At 48.2% G+C, this 24,264-nt stretch overlaps 1 protein-coding gene across 8 annotated transcripts in view; it reads left to right on the top strand.

Annotated features, from left to right (window-relative positions):
* Positions 1–24,264, top strand: part of TRIM9 (tripartite motif containing 9) — a 66,642-nt gene that overhangs the window by 39,561 nt on the left and 2,817 nt on the right. Inside the window, exons 4-11 of one of the 8 annotated variants that reach the window (XM_053365558.1) lie at positions 260–370; positions 4,000–4,153; positions 8,802–8,947; positions 11,842–11,980; positions 15,542–15,730; positions 20,495–20,530; positions 21,710–21,733; positions 23,095–23,398. In XM_053365558.1, the coding sequence (XP_053221533.1) occupies positions 260–370; positions 4,000–4,153; positions 8,802–8,947; positions 11,842–11,980; positions 15,542–15,730; positions 20,495–20,530; positions 21,710–21,733; positions 23,095–23,398 (1,103 nt within the window). Of the gene's footprint in view, positions 1–259; positions 371–3,999; positions 4,154–8,789; positions 8,948–11,841; positions 11,981–15,541; positions 15,731–20,494; positions 20,809–21,069; positions 21,648–21,709; positions 21,734–23,094; positions 23,399–24,264 lie in introns of those variants that run through there. The other 7 variants (XM_053365548.1, XM_053365576.1, XM_053365567.1 and 4 more) reach the window with 7 other exon arrangements.

Genomic DNA, 24,264 nt, shown 5'->3' with positions numbered 1-24,264 from the left:
GGGCTGCCTTCAGATGTCTTCTAAATGTCAGATAGTTGTTTGTCTCTTTGACATCTGGTGGGAGGGCGTTCCACAGGGCGGGTGCCACCATCGAGAAGGCCCTCTTCCTGGTTCCCTGCAACCTCGCTTCTTGCAGGGAGGGAACCGCCAGGAGGCCCTCGGTGCTGGACCTCAGTGTCTGGGCTGGACAATGGTACAGAGATAGAACAGCATGGCTCCCAGCTCTGGAAACATTGCTGTCTTGTGTGTCTCGTTGCAGGTGGTGCGGGACCAGATCTCCCACTGCACAGTGAAACTACGCCAGACGACGGGACTCATGGAATACTGCTTGGAGGTCATCAAGGAGAACGATCCCAGCGGATTCCTCCAGGTTGCTGCTTGATTCTCTTCCCCCCTGTTCATACTCCTAAGAGAAGCGTGGATTTCCTCTTATTGCTGCAAATGCCCTAATTCAGACCTCCTTGAGTTCATGTATACAGTCATGCCTCGGGTTACAGACGCTTCAGGTTGCGTTTTTTTGGGTTATGGACTGCTGAAACCCAGAAGTATCGGAACGGGTTACTTCCGGGTTTCAGGGGTCACGCACGCAGCCACTGCAGGTTGCGAACATGCATCCCACTCGGATCACAATTGCAACCCGAGCGTCCACTGTACATTGTGGTGGTGTTCATGACCAGTCCTCTTAGCATAGCTGTCAACTTGCATATTTGAAAATAAGGGACCAGCAGCCAAAATAAGGGACCTGCAGCCTCACCTGTTCCAGGCACTCCAGTCTTCCTGTCCTCCTGCAGTCTGGTCAAACTCATGCTGGTAGCTTCGAGAACACTGTCCAACCAACTTTGTAACCAGAGGTTCAGCTGAATAGAATCTGAATCACTTGCACCACAAGGCCTATGCAGCCTCAACTTAAGATGGCTCCCTGACCTGGCTTTGCACTGCGAAGTTTGCAGCAGCACGTGCAACAAAATGGCGTCCAGCATTCAAAAACCCCCTCAGCTTGCATTAACTAGCCACACACAAGGCATGCAAGCTCCACCCCCCCAGTCGTTCTTAGACTTCTTATTGGGTGAGCAACATAGCCAAGCAACACAGTTGGAGCCTCCCTCCTCCCTGGCCGGCTGGCAGGGAGGGAGGGAGAGGAGCTGCTTCCTTTGAAATTTAAGGGACATCATTTAAGGGACATTTAAGGGACATCCATCAATAAGGGACAGCAGCGGGACATGGCGCTGGAATAAGGGACTGTCCCTTCAAATAAGGGGCACTTGACAGCTATGCCTCTGAGCAACTCAAGGCTACTTGGCCTAGGAGGACAAGGCGCTTGTGGAAAGAGGAGGAATTGGCTGCAGGTTTGCAAGTCATCTTGAGAAGATAAACCTGTTGATCTGTTTAACCTTTTAAGACTCGGTCCTTCTCATTCCATCAGGGATGGCCGGAGCGAAGTACAGGGACTGAGCACATCACATGCAGAAGACCCCTAAATTCAATCCCTAGTATCTCCAGTTAAAAGGATCTCAGGCAGAGTCACTGCAAAGTGTCTCTGTCTGAGTCCTTAGGGGAAAACACAGCTGGTATAAAGAGACAGTAGTGGACTTGATAGACCCGAAGCTGCATCTTTTCATTTAATATGCACTTTATAAGATGCAAAGAGAAGTTGCTGAGGAGATGCAGGTTGCTGCAGGCAGAGAAGCAGAGGAGTTTGGCATCAATGGAACATTTCCTCCTGACGCAAATAGCAGCCTTAGAGGAGGGATTTTCCTCAGGACTACAGCAAAGGCTTAAATCGCCTCCTTTTTGTCTTCTGTGATCTGAATTTTCTCAGGTCTGTTGTGTCAGAATGTTCAGGGAGGCAGGAGAGGATATATTGTTTATTAATATCCTTCCCAACTTGTGCTAGCAAGTTCCTTTACTTAGCAGAGTTTTACATTCCCCTTTTAAATGCACAGCAGAAAGCTGGTTGCAAGCTTGTTTAAGCCTCTCAATATTAGATTCCTGGTAAGTTCCCTTATATCCCTCTTAAAAGAATAAACACACCACAATCTTGTGTAAAGTATATAAAAGTCCAGTATACCTGAAGGAGTGTCTCCACCCCCATCACTCTACCCAGACACTGAGGTCCAGCGCCGAGGGCCTTCTGGCGGTTCCCTCACTGTGAGAAGCCAAGTTACAGGGAACCAGGCAGAGGGCCTTATCGGTGGTGGCGCCCGGCCTGTGGAACGCCCTGCCACCAAAGAGAAAAACAACTACTAGACTTTTAGAAGACATCTGAAGGCAGCCCTGTTTAGGGAAGCTTTTAATGTTTAACAGACTATTGTATTTTAATCTTTTGTTGGAAGCCGTCCAGAGTGGCAGGGGAAGCCCAGCCAGATGGGCGGGATATAAATATTATTATTATTATTATTATTATTATTATTATTATTATTATTATTATTATTATTTTACTCACATCATCAGTTCACAGTTGGATTCCTGAAGGCAGACTTAGTTTCAAAGTATATATGTGTGGATCTATCCCATATGGGGATAATCCCAGTGTCCTCTGTTGGCTGAAAGCCAACAGAGCATTTCTAGCTAAAAAGGTCCAATGACGAAGGAAGTCAAAAAAGAGAAAGAGAGAGAGCTTTGTGCCTTGTGCTTTTGTTACCTGCACAGGTAAGGCCACACCCACCTCTAGTCACATGCAAAGGAAGGATGCTCCAGCCCAGGAGGAAACACGAAGTTTCAACTGGCTGGACCAAACATCCCCTTGCATGTCCACTCTAGGAAAGCAAGGAATGTTGTATTTGACTCCTACTTATTTATCACATCCCACATGTTGGCCTTGCACCTGCCCCCCACTGGTCCCCCCCCCACTGATAACTCACCAAGCTGCAGATACTGTAGGCCAGTGGTTTCCAAACCTTTTGGGGGCCACTGCCCCCTTGGTTCCATAAACTCATTCCCCCTATAGAAAGCATTATTCAGAAGAGAGGTTGCACGACCCACTAAGAAAGGTGATAACACAGTGCAATTCAAAACCGTAACAATTAATTGCACATTTACTCAAAATCCAATTAAAACTATTTAGTTTAATCAATTTAATAAAATGGATGGACTTGACCCAGTGATGCCAGCTCCAGCACCCTCCTGCTGCCCTCTTGCCACTTAACAGCCCCCAGTTAATCCCACTGCCCCCACTTTGGGAACCACTGCTAGAGAAAGACGCCCACGGCTTTTGAATCCTCAGTGTTGTGGGAATGTTCAGGGGTGCAGGAGAGGATATATTGTTTGGTTATAGCCTTTCCAACTTGTGCTAACAAGTTCACAATTTAGCAATTTAACATTCCCCTTTTTAAACTCACAGCAGATGTGTTTGCTCAGGCTCGTCAAAGCTTCTATAACAACTGTTCTGGCATTTCCCCCATATTCCCTCATAAAAGATAAGACACGACACAGTCTTCTATAAAAGTATAAAAGAGTTTACTCACACATCATTCTGTTCACAATCGGATCCCAGAAGGCAGACTTAACTTAGAAAAGTTACATACACCTGGAAATTGTCTCATAAGGAGACAGTCCCTTTGTCCTCTCTTGGCTGGAGGCCAAGAGAGCATCTTTGGCTAAGCAGATGTTGCTTCTTTGATGCATGTAGTCAAAGAGAGAGAGGTGGCTGCCCTGCCCTGTGCTTTTGTTGTTACCTGCACAGGTGAGGCCATACCCACCTCTAGTCACATGCAGAGGAAGTCTGTCCCAGCCCAGAAGGAAACAGGAAGTTGACCTGCTGGCTGGACAAACATTCCTCCCCTTGTGTAGACATGTTCACTCTAGGAATGTTGTACTTGACTGCTCTTGTGTTTCACATTCCACAAGTGTATGGCAGTCAAAGGGTATCCTGTGTCTAAGGATGGATTTTGCATTTTGGCTATCAAGGCTTGTGACCTTCTTCACTCCTGGGAGACTTCTCCATCCCTATATTTATCCAAGCCTCGCACACTCTGATTCACCCGTCTCCTTTGCCACCAGATCTCTGATGCGCTGATAAGGAGAGTCCACCTGACAGAGGACCAGTGGGGGAAAGGAACCCTCTCTCCAAGGATGACAACAGACTTTGATCTGAACCTGGACAGTGGGCCTTTGCTGCAGACCATCCACCAGCTGGACTTCATGCAAATGAAAGGTAAATGTCAGAGCAATCCTGTCTCTCTCTGTTTGGAAGGAATGCCAGGCATGAAATATGAGGGGGAGGAAAGAAACAGCAGGTTTAAAATAGCCGCAAGGTAGAAATGGTTTTGTGGTTTTTTTTGGGACGCAGGTGGCACTGTGGGTTAAACCACAGAGCCTAGGACTTGCCGATCAGAGGGTCGGCAGTTCAAATCCCCGTGACGGGGTGAGCTCCCGTTGCTCGGTCCCTGCTCCTGTCAACCTAGCAGTTCGAAAGCATGTCAAAGTGCAAGTAGATAAATAGGTACCACTCCGGTGGGAAGGTAAACGGCGTTTCCGTGCGCTGCTCAGGTTCGCCAGAAGCTGCTTAGTCATGCTGGCCACATGACCCAGAAGCTGTACGCTGGCTCCCTCGGCCAGTAAAGCGAGATGAGCGACCCAACCCCAGAGTCGGTCACGACTGGACCTAATGGTCAGGGGTCCCTTTACCTTTTTTAGAAATTTATTTTAGGCATGTTATCTCCCATGCTTGAACAAAGTTCTCAGGGTGACTAACAATTGCATAATAATTAAATGTCCTTTTTTAAAAAAACACTGTTCCCTAGGAACCAGTTTTAAAAGCCAAGCTTTCCTAGTGAGTCTGGGTAGATAACATTTCCATATGGACCAAGACGAATAATGTTAACTTGTTTCTTTAGGAATGTTACCCGGCACCCCAGTCTCTAGTCTTCAGTCGGCCTGATCTAACAGGCTCTTCTTAGATAGAATCCTAGAGATTCACAACACCATCTTACTAAAACAGGAGCACAACAGACATGGAGCGCACCAACTCATTGCACCATTCTTATGTCCTTAGTTGCGGACATAGCCTCTGGGCTAGGAAAATGACAGTCCAGTGGACTTGTAAAAGGGGGAAAGAGTATTGGGAAATGATCCCTAAGGAATTGAAAAAAATGTTTAAAAGTACTTTCCTAAAAAAACTAGAGTCAAAAGCTTATTTATGTATGATGCTGCTACTGCAGCCTGTGTTTTGTTAGCCCCAAAATGGAAAACGAACGAGGTCCCAACCGAAGAAGAATGGCAACTTAAGTTGAGAGAATATGCACAACTTGTAGACTTAACATATAGAGCATACATTTAGAGAAGATTGGAAAACGTTTATTGAATATATGGGAAATTATTGTGTGCAGCTGAAAATGCTGGCAGCATTAATAATAATAATAATAATAATAATAATAATAATAATAATAATAATTTTTATTTAGCTCCCGCCCTCCCCGGTCAGAGCCGGGCTCAGGGCAGCTAACACCAGTAAAATTACAATCAAAACATAATGGGGGGGGGGACAATTTAAAATACAGGTTAAAATGCAATTTAAAATGCAGCCTCATTTCTCCATAGATCAAGACCATAAGGGGCGGGAAACATAAGGGTCAGACTGAGTCCAAACCAAAGGCCAGGCGGAACAGCTCTGTCTTGCAGGCCCTGCGGAAAGATGTTAAGTCCTGGTCTCTTGTGACAGAGCCTTCCACCAAGTCGAGGCCAGTACTGAAAAGGCCCTGGCCCTAGTTGAGACCAACCTAACCACCTTGTGACCTGGGACCTCCAAAGTGTTGTCATTTGTGGACCGTAAGGTCCTCCATGGGACATACCAGGAGAGGTGGTCCCATAGGTACGAGAGTCCTAGGCCGTATAGGGCTTTAAAGGTCAAAACCAGCACCTTAAACCTGACCCTGTACTCCACCGGGAGCCAGTGCAGTTAAGATAAATTCAACAGTGTAAACAAGTTTTGATGGATGCAATAATAGAATATTGAATGGTATAGTTTTTGTAAAATGTGCAGGGATTTATGATATGTAAAACGAACCATGGAAAGAGAAGAAAGGAAGTCACTGATATCTTAAGGATGTAAAATGAGTATTTTAAATGGCAAAACAGAAAATTCAATTAAAATTATTTATGTGTGTGTGTGTGTGTGAGAGAGAGAATGACAATCTAGCTTTCTCAGGATGGAAAATTCCCATGTTTACATGCCTGCAGTAATGGCTGCCCAATTGCCATTTTAGGAAACAGGGGAAATAAATCTGATGCAGAAATGGGAGTCTTTGCCTCCCTCCTTCCTCTGTATGCCATTCATTCCAAGATCTGTTCTTCCTGCATTCACACGACTGGGCACAATGCAGCCCTCCTTGCCTGCCACATGCCCAGCTGCCTTCTCATCCGTTCCTCTCCTCCTTGCCAGCTCAGCTGCATTGGCACATCGCAAGAGGCCCCATCTGGGGCAGAGCAGCAGAGAGACACGGCAACAGGCAGATGTTTGCTGGCGATGCCCCTGGGCAACCTGCCAGCTGCGAGGTGCCCATCTGCGCCATTGTGGCACTTCAAAGCCTCGCAAGGGGAAGGGATATCCAGACCCCTGTCTTGAAACAGGCTTTGTTGTAGGGCGACGCTCAGGGTGCCTGCCACCTGGGTGGGAACTGTAGGCTTGTGGAGAACTGCAGTTCCCAAGGCTAATTAGAAGGAAGTTCTGAACTGGCAATTTGGTCTCAGTTTGCAGTAATGACAGTATTTCTATAGCTTTTTTGTTTTTCAAAAGTGGGGCTAATGAACAAGAAGATGAGATGGCTTACTGATTTCTATACACTCAGTAATTTAGAATAGGAGAAAAATGGGCAAGTTTTAGCTGGCCCCCAGGACTATCACCTACAATTCCAGTACAAAAATTAAAACAGAACATATAATGCCAAGGTACAGAAACGTCGCTACTTATATTACTTGAAGGGTTATTATAGACATAGACAGCCTCTTACAATAATAATAATAATAATAATAATAATAATAATAATAATAATAATAATATATTATAGCCCACCCATCTGACTGGGTTTCCCCAGCCACTCTGAGCGTCTTCCAACAAAAGATTAAAAATAGATTAAAACATCAGTCATTAAAAACTTCCCTAAACAGGGCTGCCTTCAGATGTCTTCTAAACGTCAGATAGTTGTTTTTTCATTGACATCTGATGGGAGGGCGTTGCACAGGGCGGAAGCCACCACTGAGAAGGCCCTCTGCCTGGTTCCCTGTAACCTCACTTCTCGCAGTGAGGGAACCGCCAGAAGGCCCTCGGTGCTGGACCTCAGTGTCCGGGCAGAATGATGGGGGTGGAGAGGCTCCTTCAGGTATACAGGGCCAAGGCCACTTAGGGCTTTAAAGGTCAGCACCAACACTTTGAATTACAGTAGCAAAGATGCAAGTACGTTTAGAAAATAACCAAATCTCATGGCTGTTAGACTATCATTTGTGATCCTTTCTTCCAAATACACAAATTAAAAATGAAGCTACAAGGAAACTAACAGAATATGAAAAGAAATAAGGGAGACTGTAGTGACTCGGCGATTAATTTCCCTTTTATACAAAGCCCTTACTGAGAACCAAGTGTGCCCCCAACCTAAAAAGCTGGTGGGAACTAAACTGGGATACAAAGTTCTGCTGCTGCATCATTCAGTCAGAGGCGCTGCAGAGGGGACAATCTGAGGGGACCCCGCTCAGAGGCTTGGGGTGATAGAGGGCCTTCTCCGTGTTGGCACCTTTCTTGTACAGTTTCCAACAAATGCTAAAGGCTCACCTTTTTACCCTGGCTTCTGAGACTTGAGGCATAGGTTTTTAGCACCCACCTGATTTTTTTATGGTTCTAAGTTGTTTTAATGATGCCTTTTAATGCTGTGGCTCCCTCCTGGGACTTTAGGGATGCTTTGACTACTGCAATCCGCTCTCCATAGGGCTACCTTTGAAGGTGACCCGGAAACTACAATTAATCCAGAATGCGGCAGTTAGACTGGTGACTGGGACCACATAACACCAGTCCTGAAAGATCTTCATTGGCTCCCAGTACGTTTCCGAGCACAATTCAAAGTGTTGGTGCTGACCTTTAAAGCCCTAAACGGCCTCGGGCCAGTATACCTGAAGGAGCATCTCCACCCCCGTCGTCCAGTCCGGACACTGAGGTCCAGCTCCAAGGGCCTTCTGGCAGTTCCCTCAATGTGAGACGTGAAGCTACTGGGAACCAGGCAGAGGGCCTTCTTGGTAGTGGCACCCGCCCTGTGGAACGCCCTCCCACCAGATGTCAAAGAAACAACTACCAGACTTTTAGAGGACATCTGAAGGCAGCCCTGTTGAGGAAATTTTTAATGTTTGATGTTTTATCGTGCTTTTAATATTCTGTTGGGAGCTGCCCAGAGTGGCTGGGGAAACCCAGCCAGATGGGCGGGGTATAAATTATAATTATTATTATAATACAGTCATACCTCTTGTTACGTTTGCTTCAGGGGGAATCTTTTCAGGTTGCGTCCCTGCAGCAACCCGAAAGTACCAGAAAGGGTTACTTCCGGGTTTCACCGCTCACATATGCGCAGACGCTCAAAATGACGTCACGCGCATGCACAGAAGCGGCGAATCGCGGCACGTGCAGACGCGGGTTGCATTCTGCTCATGTTGCGAACCGGGCTCCGGAACGGATTCCGTTCGCATCCAGAGGTACCGCTGTATTAGGGTGAAGGATGGGTAATAAGCCGACAAACTCTTGCAGAACTCAGAGGCCCCGGTTTCCACCCTGTCTGGCGGTAGAAGTCGGGGTTACACTAATTTCTGTTTAGCTTCCTCCCCAGTGCCGGCCCCCCCAATCCTCCAGCTGGAAGAGTGCTGCACCCAGAACAACAGCGCCACCTTGTCATGGAAGCAGCCACCACTTTCCGCGGTGCAAGTGGACGGATACATTCTGGAGCTGGATGATGGGAACGGTGGTCAGTTCAGGGTATGTTTTATGGAGAGGCGCTTTTACGTTGCGGGGTGGGTGGGAGGGAGAATAGTGCTGGCTCCAGGTTTTAGCGTTGGAAGGGGTCCCAGGGGTCATCTAGTCCAACCCCGTGTGATGCAGGGATCTCTACTGACAGGTAGCCACTCAACCTCGTTAAAAGACCATTACACTCAAATAGAATTGCGTGGTGAGTTCCCGTCCCCCCCCAGGTGGAAATAATGACACAGTTATTAAGGTTAATGGGCTAAATAAGGCCACAACTTTAATGGTTACAGGTGATGAGCAGTATTGGCTTAGGCATTGGTCCTAACCGACTATATCCGACTTCAGCCCGTCCGCTTGAAGTCCAGGAAGGGTTAACCACCAGTAGGGGGAGTCCTGCTGATGCACATCAACTAGGAACTCCCCCGGGGTCACCGATAGGGGGCGTGCCTTAAGCCCTCACCTCCCCAGGCTTAGGACAGGGCAACACCCCCCAGAATCCTTTACCAGACTACCCTTCAATATGTGGGGCAGGTGATGGCGCTTCCTCCCCTCTTCCAATTACAGAACTATACCAATGCCTAACCGCCAATACCCAGAAAGTTGTGGCAATTTGCTACGAGGTAGGCGAAAACCAAGTGGCTGGTGCCAATTTGCCAAGTGGGAAAATTCCTACCAGGCCCCTCAATGGCGACCAACCAAGGTCCATAGCAATGTCAAGGAATGGAAACCTTATAGGGCGGGAGGGTGGGAAACCGGAACAGCTGATGCGCGGCAAAGAGGGAGATCCCCGGCCGCGTCCTGCCTTTATAGGGCAGGCCATGCCCCCTGAACCAGCCAATTGGCCGGCCAGGGGGTGACACAGCCAGGAATCCCCCCAATCATGCGGGGGCTGCGCCTCCACCAACCGTGCGCATGGTGGGGCCATGAAGCCTGCAACCCCACCTCCTCGGAAGGGCGGAAGTGGCTTTGGGACCCTAGAATCACAGAACTGTAGAGTTGGAAGGGACCCCAGAGTCATCTAGTCCAAGTCCCTGAAATGCAGGGGTTGAAACCACTGACGCTTTGTGTGTGTAGGCAATCGAGAATAGATTTCTGATGTGAGGCTTGGGTGGGTGGAAAGCTAAGCCAGCACAGATGCCTTTTGGAGGGGGGGGCTGGCTTAAAATAGCTGCCTCCAACATCTTGGAAATAAAAGGCAATTGCTTCCTAGCCTCCTCGTTTCTCTGGGGACAGTTACTCAACAATCAATTTTTCTTAGGAGCAGCAATCAAAAAAACAAATATATGTAATATATTCGTTGGGGAGCAGCCACAGCTGTGCTTTGCTTGTAGAAGGTCCAAGGTTCAATTTTGATGCCCCTGAGATGCCCCTGGAGAGATGCTGCCAGTCAGTGTGGACAATATTGGCCTAGATGGTCCAGTGGCCTGGCTGCATAAGGCAGTTTCTTGTTTACCCTATATATTTAAGGTAGGATCATTGCTCAGTGGCAGAGTACCTGCTCTGCATGCAGAAGCACCCTGGTTCACTCCCCAGCATCTCCAAGTTGGGCTGGGAAAGGCTCCCTTCCTGAATCCCTGGAGAGTTGCTGCCAGCCAGTGTAGACAGCAATAAGCACAAGGCAGCTTCCCGCAATCCTAATTTTTTGGACATTCAGCAATTGTCGTTGACTCAACTGAGATTTGAGCCAGAGTCTTCCTTTGCCAACCTGACACCTATCAATATTTTGGACTACAACTCCGACCGGCCCCAACCAGCATGGACTTTTGGAGTAGTGGTACGAAACATCTGGAGGGCATCAGGTTGGCAAAGGCTGGCCTATGATCTTGCCTCCCACTGCGCACACCAGATCTCTGCTGCATTGCAAAGCTTCCCTGCAAGGGCCCGTTCCCTGTGGGAGCAGTCAAATGCAACATTCCTTGTTTTCCTAGAGTGGACATGCAAGGGGATATTGGTCAGCCAGTCAAAACTTCCTGTTTCCTCCTGGCCTGGAGCATCCTTCCTTGCATGTGACTAGAGGGGGGCGTGACCTTACCTGTCCAGGTAACAAAAAGCACAAATCACGCAGCACTCTCTCTCTCTCTTTGGCTTCCTTCTTTGTTTGACCAGCTTTTTAGCTAGGACTGCTATGATAGCTTCTCATCTAGCATAAGCACTGGGATTATTCCCCCATATGGGGAAGATCCACATGTACATATTTTGTAACTAAGTCTGCCTTCAGGAATCCAACTGTGAACTGATGTGAGTAAACTTCTTTTATTGGCTTTAAATAAGATTGTTGTCTCTTTATTCTTTTAAGAGGGATTAAAGGGAACTTACCAGGAACTATAGCAGGGACGTGGGTGGCGCTGTGGGTTAAACCACAGAGCCTAGGACTTGCCGATCAGAAGGTCGGCAGTTCGAATCCCCACGATGGGGTGAGCTCCCGTTGCTCAGTCCCTGCTCCTGCCAACCTAGCAGTTCGAAAGCACGTCAAAGTGCAAGTAGATAAATAGGTACCGCTCCAGTGGGAAGGTAAACGGCGTTTCCGTGCGCTGCTCTGGTTCGCCAGAAGCGGCTTAGTCATGCTGGCCACATGACCCGGAAGCTGTACGCCGGCTCCCTTGGCCAATAAAGCGAGATGAGCGCCGCAACCCCAGAGTCGGTCACGACTGGACCTAATGGTCAGGGGTCCCTTTCCCTTTACTTAGCAGGAACTATACAATTCATTCTGAGACAGACTGAATTGTATAACAGTGAGAGACTCATACGAGCCTGCAACCAGCTATCTGCTGTGCTTGAGAAGGGGAATGGAAACTCTGCTAAGTAAAGGAACTTGCTAGCGTGGCTTAGGAAGGATATTAATAAACAATATATGCCTCCCTGAACATTCCCACACATACATCAGCTTTGTGCTTTTGGGTCCTTAGGAGGTGTATGTCGGGAAGGAGACGATGTGCACTGTGGATGGACTCCACTTTAACAGCACCTACAGTGCTCGGGTCAAGGCCTTCAACAAGACTGGGGTCAGCCCCTACAGCAAGATGCTGGTCCTGCAGACCTCCGAGGGTAAGTCATGGCTGCTGCGATCAGGGGTGAGGCATTTTCCACTGAAGAGCAGGGCCGGGGGTGGTCCTTCCTTGTTTGGGTTGCTAAACTGGAGACCCCCCTTCCCTCAAGAAAGGAGAGAAATGTCACCTGGGAAAGAACGGAATTCAGGTGTCAAAAGCCATTTCTGTTCTCCCTGCCCCTTCCGTTCCAAAACCTGTCACACAGCTGGCCATGTTTTCTATTTAATAGTTGCATCCTGCTTTTCCAGCAATGAACATGGCGCTCAAAGCGGCTTGCGACAATCACAGCAGCGCTGAAAAGCAACAAACGTAGCAGCAGCAACCACTCTAATATCTCTAACGCATTGGCGTATGAATAAAGCAAACGGGCAACAACAAATTCATCAGTCAGTGTGATTCAGTAACGTCAGAAGATGGGGAAGAGCTGCTGGGCACCAGCCCTAGAGCAGATGACATCCTCTCTCTGGGGAGGGGCTGCTTCTTGGCTCAGGCAGCCCACTCCCAGGCAGTGAGATCGTTCACAGTTTTTTAATCCTGACTTCTTTTTCACCTTGTATGAGTCCGCAGGTGCACCTACAGGTGTTTTGTTGGAGGCGACTCTGAGATCCAGAGTCTATTTCTTTTATCTCTCTTTCTTGAGTAGGAAACAGCTCCCGTAAAGCTTTCCTCCGCCTCCCTCTCTTCTGACACGCACAGCCTTCAAACTCCCCCTTGGCCTCCATTTTCCTACTTCTCCTTTCAGCCCCTAATCGGGGTGGGGTAGGCGCACCCCGTTTTCCCACTTGAGACAGAACAGGCATGAGCCACCCCGTCCCTGCGCTGTTCGCCTCGCCACTGGCGCTGTGGCTCTCTTCCTGCATTGTGTGCCAGAGCCCACAAAGCACTGGCAGCAGTGCCATCTTCTGACAGAGGATCATGCCGAAATCTCACAAGATCTCCTGCTCTCCGTGAGCTCTTGTGAGACTTCGGCAAGATGGAATCAAAGAACGGTGGAGTTGGAAAGGACCCCTAGTCCAACCCAGCAGTGGAGCATGTATCCATGGCACCGGGGGGGGCACATACTGGGGGTCTGGAGGGCAAACGTAGCCTGCTTTGCACATGCCCAGCCCCCACCACTGCAGCCAATGGAGTGACCCCAGCCCAAGCTGCTTTGCGAGGCTGGAATGACCCCAGCCTCCGAAAGCAGCACAGGGCCTTGCAATGCTTTGCAAAGGGGCTTGAGGCTGGGGCTGGGATCGGAAGGTGCGCGGCATCTTCCTTGTATCTACGGGACCGCCTCTCCTGGTCTGCCCGGCAGAGGACCTTAAGGTCCATGAATAACCATAGTTTAGAGGTCCCAGGCCCTAAGGAAGTCAGACTATCCTCCACCAGGGCCAGGGCCTTCTCAGTGGTGGCTCCGACCTGGTGGAATGCTCTGTCCCATGAGACCAGGGCCCTGCAGGATTTAACCTCCTTCTGCAGGGCCTGTAAGACAGAGCTATTCTGCCTGGCTTTCAATTTTATTTCCCTTCCTTCCCTCCCCCTCCCCTTTTTATGAAGATTACCCACTCTGGGATCCCACAGCTAATTCCCCCCTGGTCTCCTCGCTGGCCGAAGTAGGACTAATTCAGCCAGCTAGCCCTGGGGATCATCTAATGTTTATTGGATGGATTTCCCCCCTAAATTGATTTTTGAATTCTGAATTTATTGTTATCCACATTTTATACTGTATTTTATGCTGTTTTTTGTTGCATCAATTAAGTGTTTTAAATCTGTTGTTAGCCACCCTGAACCGGGAAGGGTGGGGTATAAATAAAACTTTATTATTATTATTATTTCTCAAGGCACCCTCCCTGAGCCGCTTTGCGAGGCTGGGATCTGATCATATTCCAGCCTTGCAAAGGGCCGGCTCAAGGAAGGTGGCATGCGCAGCGCTCCTTCCCAAAAAATGTGCCCAGAGCAATTGCCCTGGGAGTCCCCTCCCCGCTCCCAACACTACAACCCTAGTCCAACCCCTTGCAAGGCAGGAATCTCACCTGTAGCATCCCTGACAGGTGGCCACCCAACCACTTCTTAAAAACCTCCAGGGAAGAAGAGCCAATATCTCTTCTTACTGTTCCATGGCTCTTACTTGCCGAAAGACAAGGTTTGCTTGTTCAAGGATTTTGGCTGAGGTGTGTGTGTGTGCGCGCGCGCACGCACGCACGCACATCCATGCACAAGTGTATATCTATAGATTTGTAGATCTGTATGCAGAGTTTTGTATATAGGGTTGCATCCGACGTTGTTGGTCCCTTACCTTTCCCGCCCCGACCTGGCCACAGTGATCCACGCGACGGTCACCTCCAGGCTTGACTACTGTAATTCGCTCTACGTGGGGCTGCCCTTGAAGCTGACCCAGAAACTCCAGCGGGTGCAGAATGCTGCAGCGAGGCTCCTCACAGGGTCTCTGCCATGGGAGCATATTCACCCAGTGCTTTTCCAGCTGCACTGGCTCCCGGTGGAGTACAGGGTCAGGTTTAAGGTGCTTGTTTTGACCTTTAAAGCCCTTCACGGCCTAGGACCCTCGTACCTACGGGACCGCCTCTCCCGGTATGCCCCACGGAGAGCCTCAAGGTCCATAAATAGCAACACCCTAGTGGTCCCAGGCCCTAAGGAAGTTAGATTGGCTTCAACCAGAGCCAGGGCCTTTTCAACACTGGCCCCGACTTGGTGGAACGCTCTGTCTCATGAGACCAGGGCCCTGCAGGATCTGATTCCTTTCCGCAGGGCCTGTAAGACAGAGTTGTTCCGGCTGGCCTTTGGCTTGGAGCCAATTTGATTCCCTCCCCCTCTTTCTCTTTTCTTTTTCCTTTTTCCTCCTGTGATGAGGCTGCATTTTAATATTTTAATGTTTCAATATTTGTTGTATTTTAATCTTGTTTTTTAAGTTGTATTCATTCAACTTGTTTTTATTCTTGCTTGTTAGCCTCCCTGAGCCCGGCCTTGGCTGGGGAGGGCGGGGTATCAATAAAAATTATTATTATTATGATTATGAACTAGCAGAATGCCGTTGGGGGGGTGGGGCTTCCCCTTCCTCTCCTCTCCCTGTGAGCCCCACCCCCCAAATTTGGTAAAGCCATAACTGGGAGCCAGTGGCGGAGGGAGGCGTGTGCGGTGGGGGCAGTCCACCCTGGGGGTCTTCGCTGAGGGGGGCGGCTTTTGGCGCACCACCCGCCCACGACTCCCAAGCCTAGCCGAGTTTTCGGTGAAAAGGGGGGCAGCAGGAGGAGGCTTAGGAGTTGCAGGTGGGCGGCACACCGAATGTTGAGTGCACCATGCACCTGAGCGGCTATCCCGTGCCTGGGAGGGCACCCTCCGTGCCCCCCCTCGGGAGCACGCCCCACCCCCCACGCCCTGGGTAGTGTGGGCATATGCTCCTCCGCTGCTGGGAGCTGACGTTCTGCCCCAGGGGCCACGCTCCCCTTGGGAGACTCCCCCCCCCTTGGCACTCGCACAGGTAAGGAAGGGCTTGGGTGCCATGTTCGAATCGCCTCTTTGGGGAGCTCTGATCTTGAGTTTGACTTGATCTTGCATCTAGACTCCGAACCGGAGGAGCAGGCCCTGACTTTCCCAGTGCCTTTGGAAAGGCTGCAGCTGCGTAGATCCAGCCCCTTCTCTTCCACCCTTAACCTGCAAAACAGCTTTCCGGGGAGATCCTACTTTGAGCTCAGATCCTCGTCCCACCAAATGAGCTTGCACTCTTCTTTACAATCTCTGAATTCGGCCGGTGGGTGAGCGGAGCGTGCCTGGCGTTGCCTCTTGCGCTGTGCTTCTGGACGTCCCCCCGTTTTTGTTTTGGGGGTTCAGCTCTTGTTTTGTTGCTGTTTGCTTTCTTTTTGCTTTTCTTTTTAATTTTTTTGGGGGGGTCCCTCTCCCCTTCTTTCCCCGCCCATGGCATCTGTGTGAGACGGGACTTGCTGTTCTATGTTGTCAGTGGCCCGTGTTCCACTGTGCAGGAAACTCTGAGGATGTAGGCATGATGTGTGACATGTTTGTTTCTGTGTTACAAGTTTGTAGACTTTGTTTGAACAGCACCAGCAAGCAAGGAAATCGTTGCTGACATCCTGTCTCCTTTATGTGGACTTGCAGTCAACAGCATTGTCTTTGAGAAGGGGGAAAAGTCACAAATGTGCAAAGTTCAAATAGCATTTAGAAGGATTTTTTAAAAAACACTATTTACTTACAGTATTCTATTGATTAAATTTCTATCCTGCTGTTCCTCCCAAAGGAGCGCAGGGCAGGCAGCAATTACTGGAATTCACTACCAGATTGGGGATTTATAAATTGCAACTTGAGGGTATAACACAACCTTTGCCAACCTGGTGCTCTGCAAATATTTTGGACTACAACTCCCATGAACACCCAGCCAGCACCCTCAGGAGCATATGGCCATGCTGCCTCAGGCTGATGGGAGTTGTAGTCCAACAAGACTGTTGAGCACCCGATTGGTGCTGTAACAGAAGAAGCAGGTTAGATCAGGGATGATGGGAATTGTAGTCCATCAATATCTGGAATACACACCACACCGACTAACTGTGGCACAGCATGTCAGCAAGAAGACTGGGCTAGGAAACGTCTCCCTAACAGGCTAAACTTCCCCCAGTGCAGAGGTTTTGGTGCAGGACAGGACAGCCAATGTGGTTTCTCCAGATGTTGGGCTGTGCCCATCTCCTCCAGCCGGCTTGGCCAGTGGCCAGAGGAGCTGTTGTCCAACATCTGGAAGGCAAAATGTTGGCTGCCGCCACGTAGGAAAACATCCAAGCTGCGTTGGGGTTCCTGAAGGCGTATAATTCCTGGGTGGGAGATGGGTGCCCACTGTCTATAACATTGAATCTGTGGCCAGGCACCACATACTTATTTGTTATTTGTTTCCTAAAATGTATACACCGCTGTATTGTAAAAAGGCAATACACACACACATACACACTTTAAAGCGGTTTACAAAAAAGAAAACAAACATTAAGATGGTTGCAACGTGAAATATACTCAGAGTCGAGAGTGGATTTCATGCTCTTTATTCAGCTCATAGTAGCGAGGAATGGAAGTTCCTCCAAAATGTCTGCTTTATATACATTATTTACACAATGGGCCCCACGTGATTGGCTAATTCCGGGATTCTCCTGTAGGCCAATCAGGTCGCGGATTTACTTCCACCTGGAGCTGGATTGGGTGGCTCCTGTGGACCAATCAGACTGCTGCATTCTGAACCCTATTGTTCTAGGACCAATCAGGCTGCTGCATTCTGAATCCTATTGTTCTAGGACCAATCAGGCTGCTGCATTCTGAATCCTATTGTTCTAGGACCAATCAGGCTGCTGCATTCTGAATCCTATTGTTCTAGGACCAATCAGGCTGCTGCATTCTGAATCCTATTGTTCTAGGACCAATCAGGCTGCTGCATTCTGGATCCTATTCGACTTAGTACATAACACAAAGAAAAATGATTTAAGACATACGAAAGGTTTAAAATAATGATAAGCTAAAAGCAGCTTAAGGCTTGCAGCAGCTATCTAAACATCTGGGCAGGCTTGTCTGAACAGAAACGCTTTCAGCAAGCCCCAGAAAGAGTACAGCGGAGGTCCCTGATGTCAATAGGCAGGGAGTTCCGAAGTGTAGGCCACAGGAAAAGATCAAGTTCTTGCAAGAGCAGAACGGGTCTTACACGGCATCTGCAGCAGTGCCAGTTTCCACAGATCGAAGCAGCCAAGTAAGGGGCAAGCTGATTTCCACTGTGATGCCTTCAGCAAGAGAGCAACCAAGGAGAAGGAAGGTTCTAGAAAGCTGTCCTGAGCCTTGGGGTGTAATGGCAGCTCTTCACGTGCATTTTCCTGCGGGATATTCTGGAATTCCGGCGCCAAGGCCTCAGGTGCCCCCTCTCTCCGCAGCCCACCCTTCCCCTCCCACCTTTGCAAGAACCAACCTTTTCCGTTTGGGTTGCATTATTTTTTTTAGGGATTCTCCCGTTGCTACAAGCTTACGCTGATGTAACCTCCATTGGCACCTGTCTGACACCGGCGTAAGCTAAAGGAGAATAGCCCTGACATAGATTTCTTTCTTTCCGTCCACCCCATAATTTGGAATGAGGAATGGCACAGTCTTTTAGTTGCTGGGCTACATCGAGGGGCTGGACGCACAACCCCGGTTTTATTATATTTTCCCCATCGTCCTTTTATGGGTTACCCCATCCCACTGCTTTTGTGCGACTGGCTTTCGACATAATCCATCCCCGATCGTTTCTGATCTTGTGTCCTGTGTACAAAGAGTTGGTGGTTCTGCCTGCTTCCTTGTACGTTCTTGAAGTCTATATCTTTGGAGTGAATTGGTCTCAAGCTGGGGGGTGGCTTGGGGGGCGGATTTGTGGGGTGGAGGTAGGGATGTGGGGGGGGGGATAAACTGGATTTGGTTCGCTTTCAAAAAGCAAACCTGCATAATTTCTGCTTTCTGAAACAATAAGCAAACCGAAACGTTGCCATCGTTTGAGATTCACTGTTCTCCAAACTTTGCAGCGCAGTTCCCCGGCCAAGTAGTTTGTGCAAAAACGAATCTCTTCAGGGGAAATTGATATATTTAAGGGGAAATTGATATATATATTGATATATTTGTGGAGATAACAGATAAAAACGCATTCCGTCGGGAGGAATTTCTTTGCAAAAATGCACACGTCAAACAACGTTGCATACAAAACAAGTGTGTGATATGCTGGTGAATTTTCGCGAGAGCGTCTTTTTAAAAAATTCACGAACTGGTGTGGAAATGTGGAAAACTTAAGAGTGGGAAATTCACAGAAATTCACACAGTGTGTGAAATTCACAGTTTCATCTATCCTTAGATGGTTGGTGGAGCTCTTCCCTAAAACGGACACCTTTTGCTTCTCTTAGGAGATGTTGCACAATGGGAAATTGCCAAAAAAATGTGAAGATCACAATCCCCTAAGTTGGTTTGAGTCCAGATTCATTTAAAAGGCTTTTGCTAAAGTCCACATGATCAGGGTTATGTGCATTTCTTCCGTTGATGCTCAAATTCCACCCCCACCAATTCATTCTCCGATTTATGCAAGCTCAGTTAGGCCTCCTTATTTTTATTTTTTCATGCATTAATACTGGCCCTGTGATTTTCTAGTCTTTGCCAACACACACACGAAAAAGAACAGTGATGGAGAAGCAGAAATGAGGGTGTTTCTTTTACTGTTTTTGCAAGGTTGTTTGTAAACTGTTTTTAGAAGTTTTGATTGACTTCCGCTATTGACTTGTTTGCTGCCCTGACCTCCTCCTTCGGGAGGAAAGGCAGAATATAAGTAATTTATTATTTTTATCATCACCATCATAAAATTGTAGAGTTTGAGGGGACCCCGAGGGTCATCTAGTCCAACCCCTCCAATGCAGGAATCACAGCTAAAAGAATTCCTGGCAAGTGGCCACCCAGATAGGATAGGAAGAAAAAGTAGGACAGATAGGAAGGAAGGGGGGCGGACATTGAAACTAGAATGCTCAATATATCAAATTGTATTTAATATTGTATTTAATGTTTTGAGACTACAATTCCCATGATCCCTGACCACTGGTCCTGCTAGCTAGGGATCATGGGAGTTGTAGGCCAAAAACATCTGGAGGGCTGAGGTTGAGGAAGCCTGCTCTAGTCGCATAGCTAATGCTTGATGATATTATTATTATTATTATTATTATTATTATTATTATTATTATTATCATTATTTGTATACTGTCTTTCTATCTTACAATACTCAAGGCGGTTTACAAGCTGAAGAAAGAAAAAATGTACACCTTATAACAATCCGATGCAATAAAAAAATGTGATAATAAAACAAAACTTTAAAATAAGCAACCTACATCAAAAAGTAACATTCAACAATTATTAGAACAGTACAAAATAATAATATCAACATATAAAAGTTAAACAGAAATCCACTCAACAGTTACAATAAATAATTTCTAAACTATAATCAATAAGACAACGGCAAGCCACAGTACATAAAATAATACAATACAATTGAGAAGCAGAAACTAAAGGGTGGAGCAAGAAAAGAGGCCTTGCCTGATGGATAGACCTCTCCACTGGGTTGTCTAAAAGCCAGTGGCAGGGAGTTCCACTGGCTATGTGCTGTGCATGGCCGAAGTGCCAGTTGTTGTTTGCCTTGAATCCGCTGCTGTCAACCCACTTCAGGGGTGCCAGGCCTGGGTTCTAGAATGGGCCTCTCCGGGAGCTTTGACTCCAACTCCCATCAGCCCCTGCCAGTACGATTGGGGCTGATGGGAGCTGGGAGTCCAATTGACCTGGAGAGACGCAGGTTGATGAAGGCCCATGAAATGCACATGTCTCTGGTTCCGATGGTGGGCCTCTCGCTTTGCAAGTGAATCTGGCAAATCCGTTCCGGCGGCTGCCGCCCGCTGGTGCCCCAGCTGCGTGGCTCCTGCCGCCCGAGTCCGGTTGCCCTTTTTCCGTGTCGACGTATGAAATGCAGTGTGTCTCTTTATAGGTTTTGAGGCTCAGTCAGGACCTTTCTCCCAATTGGGCAAGTATATACTTCCTTCCACATTTCGGTGGCATTTGTTTCGGTCACTTGTTTTTAACCCTCGACTCCCCCCATTCGTACGTGACAAGGAGAGACCCCCAGCTATACACCCGATGTTTAAACTAACACTATGTTTGGTCCAGTCTGTCCCCCCCTACCGTGTTTGTAACACCTTTGAGGGGTGGGGGAAGAGGGGAGGCAGCCTAAGAAGCGATTCTGAAATGAGAAACAGCTGTTTTTAACTAGAGGACAAAGCCATCAGCTCATAAGAATATACCGTATTTTTCACTCTATAAGACGCACCAGACCACAAGACGCACCTAGTTTTTGGAGGAGGAAAACAAGAAAAAAAATATTCTGAATCTCAGAAGCCAGAACAGCAAGAGGGATCGCTGCGCAGTGAAAGCAGCAATCCCTCTTGCTGTTCTGGCTTCTGAGATAGCTGCGCAGCCTGCATTCGCTCCATAAGACGCACACGCATTTCCCCTTACTTTTTAGGAGGGAAAAAGTGAGTTTTATAGAGCAAAAAATACGGTAAGTGAATTCGCAGAGCCTGCTAGAATGCTTCTAGGGGGCGCCTTTGGAGGAAGGCTGGCTTAGAGCTTGTGACTGCCCCAGTCTGCCCCCTGCCTGGACATAGCCTAGTTAAGCAGAGATTTGAACCCAGATCTCCCTGGTCTGAGCGAACTCTCAGCATCACATCACACCTGGCTCAAGGTGTCCGTCAGAGCCTCTGAAACTCATAAGGGATGGATCGAGTTATGGCACTATGGAAGCAGTCCAATAAACCTAGCTTGGAGTCAACCCTTTGAAGAAGTGAAATTTAGACCTGGTTTTTCTTTAATTGAGTGAGGGATTCTACTTGGTTTCTTAGCCGAGTTGTGGGAAGGCAGGAGGAGCTAAAGGAAACCAGCCTCTTGCAGAATTTGGTAGCCTTTCCTTGAGCCCTTCCCTGTCTGCAAAAGCTGTGTGGTCTCCGGTACACATTATGTATAACCGTGCGAGGTTTCTGCTAATGCCAAATTGATGTGCCAGCTTTGGCTGGGAGGGGCAAACTAAAGTATGCAGCGAGGAGACCAAGCTACAATGAAGCTTGCGGTTGGCGCTTTTGTCCTCTGTCAATGCCGACGCCGCTTCTCATTTGTTCCCCTCCATGCCTTTCGCTCGGAACAACAACAGTTGATATTAAAAAACTGGTAGCAGGTAGGAGCCAGTTTGGATGCATGGGGCCAATGGAACCTACTGACTGGCTGCAACAGTTTGTGTGTTTTTGTGAGCGTGTTTTGAAAACTTTGCGGCATGTGTGTTGTCCTCAAGGCGACGTCTTGCCCGTAGGAGTTCTGGTAACCAAGTCCAAGCCATGCAGTTGGCACATGCCCAGATTGCTACCCCAAAGCTCTGCGGGTTCCCAGTTGGTGCAGCAAAACTCAGCAACCCAGTGGCATCCTCTGCTGTCCTCTGCATTCGGACAATGTGCAATTGCAGTGAAAAGCCTATACAAACAAAGCAGGCAAAGGCAATCAGGGAGCCAAGTCTGTAGGCCCAGGGCAGCCCTGCCATTAGACAGAGTGAGACACCTGCCTTCAGGCGGCAGGTACAGGGGAGGGGCGTCAGCCCCTGGCTCTTCCCCATGAGCCCACGCTCCACCCATTTTCTGTTCTTGCCTCTATTTGTCGCATGCAGCATCGTTTCCATTCTGCTGCAAGTCACCTTCCAACAAAAACTAAACCATTTATCTCCCTACCTGCTGTGGGGAGTTACTGTACTCAGCTTGCATAATTTACATAGGGAGGGATTCATAGGGAGTGATTTCTGTGACTCCCTTTGGATTTGTCCCCAGAACAGGGCTGGCCCTACCATGAGGTAGAGTAAGGCAAGTGCCTCGGGTGGCAAATACTGATGAGCATTGAGTGGAGAGTGTCGAAACCTGTGTTCGGCCGAGCTCCTCCGGAATCGCCTCCGATGTGATTAACGACCTGAGCCTTTAATAAGGCTCCAGGCACATTCCCCATTATGCAGAGAATCAAAACAGCATGCAAAAGTGATGAGATTTATGGCTACATCGCTATGCTTTATTTCTTAATATGCAGACAAAAACCACATCCTCTCTCTGTGAGAGGCAGAGAGCAACTGAAACAAACAAAGGAACAGGAAACCAGTAACGTCACATCCGTCTCCCGTGAGACTTCCAACAGCCTGGAATGTCTCAGGAATGTAAACAGAGTCTTGTGACTCTAAGCAGCTGCACAGTGGCAAACAGAAACTAACAGAGAGAGCCCTCGGGGTGCAGTGCAGGATGTTGAAATAAGATGCAATGGTTTGCAGAGCTTTTGTATGTGGAATGGGACTGGGTGGTGGCAACTTCTTGCCCCCTGCTTCAGGCGGCAAGATGCCTTGGGCCGGCTCTGTCCCAGAAAGCATGTGGAATCGTGGCCTTTGACCAACCTGCAACACTCCTCCTCCTGCATGCCTGCATGGAATGCATTTTGTGCCTCCCCACCCCCAGCCCACGGACTGCCATCCCATTCACACAGGTAACTGCTCTTCCCTTGTGTCCATTGCAGTGGCCTGGTTTTCGTTTGACCCAAATACGGCCCACTCGGACGTCATCTTCTCCAACGACAACCTGACGGTCACCTGCAACAGCTATGACGACCGGGTGGTGTTGGGCAAAACGGGCTTCTCCAAGGGTCTCCACTACTGGGAGCTGTCCATCGACCGCTACGACAACCACCCGGACCCAGCCTTTGGTGTGGCCCGCATGGATGTTCTCAAGGACGTCATGCTGGGGAAAGATGACAAGGCCTGGGCCATGTACGTGGACAACAACCGGAGCTGGTTCATGCATAACAATTCACACACCAACAGGTACGTAGCCCCAGAGCATCTCTTGTTCCCTCTGTCTCTTCCCCCTGTCCTCTGAACGTTGGAAGCACGCAGTTAGACTATGGAACTCTCTGCCACAAGACGTAGTGTGATGGCCACCAACTTAGATAGTTTTAAAAGAGGGTTACGATAACTCCTGGGGATAATTCAGACTGAAATCCCCAGGTGTCAAAAAGGTTATTTATGTATGCTACTGCTGCAGTCCGTGTTTTGTTAGCCCCAAATTGGAAAATGAGCGAGGTCCCAACCAAAGAAGAATGGCAATTTAGGTTGACAGAATATGCACAACTCGCAGACTTAACATATAGAATAAGAGAACAAGAAGAATATATATTTAAAGAAGATTGGGAGATGTTTATTGGATACAGTGGTACCTCGGTTTACAAACTTAATCCGTTCCGGAAGTCCGTTCTTAAACCGAAACTGTTCTTAAACCAAAGTGCGCTTTCCCTAATGAGGCCTCCCGCCACTGGTGCCCTTCCACCATTCGGATTCCATTCTTAGACGGAGGTGAAGTTCTCAAACTGGGACACTATTTCCGGTTTTGCGGAGTTTTTAAACTGAATCCTTCTTAAACCAGATGGTTCTTAAACCAAGGTACCACTGTATATGGGAAATAATTGTATACAGCTAAAAACGCTGGCAGCATTACGATAAAATCAACAGTGCAAACAAATTTTGATGGATGCAATAATGGAATATTGAATGGTATAGTTTTTGTAAAATGTGCAGGGATTTATGATCTGTAAAATGAACCGTGGAAAGAGAAGAAGAGAAGTCATTGATATCTTAAGGATGTAAAATGGGTATTTTAAATGGTAAAACAGAAAATTTAATTAAATAATCAC

This window comes from Podarcis raffonei, chromosome 1 (genome assembly GCF_027172205.1).
Source record: "Podarcis raffonei isolate rPodRaf1 chromosome 1, rPodRaf1.pri, whole genome shotgun sequence".
In the NCBI taxonomy this organism is placed as follows: domain Eukaryota; kingdom Metazoa; phylum Chordata; class Lepidosauria; order Squamata; family Lacertidae; genus Podarcis; species Podarcis raffonei.
Note: the sequence above shows the minus strand (reverse complement) of the source record. Positions and strands in the feature narration are given on the sequence as shown.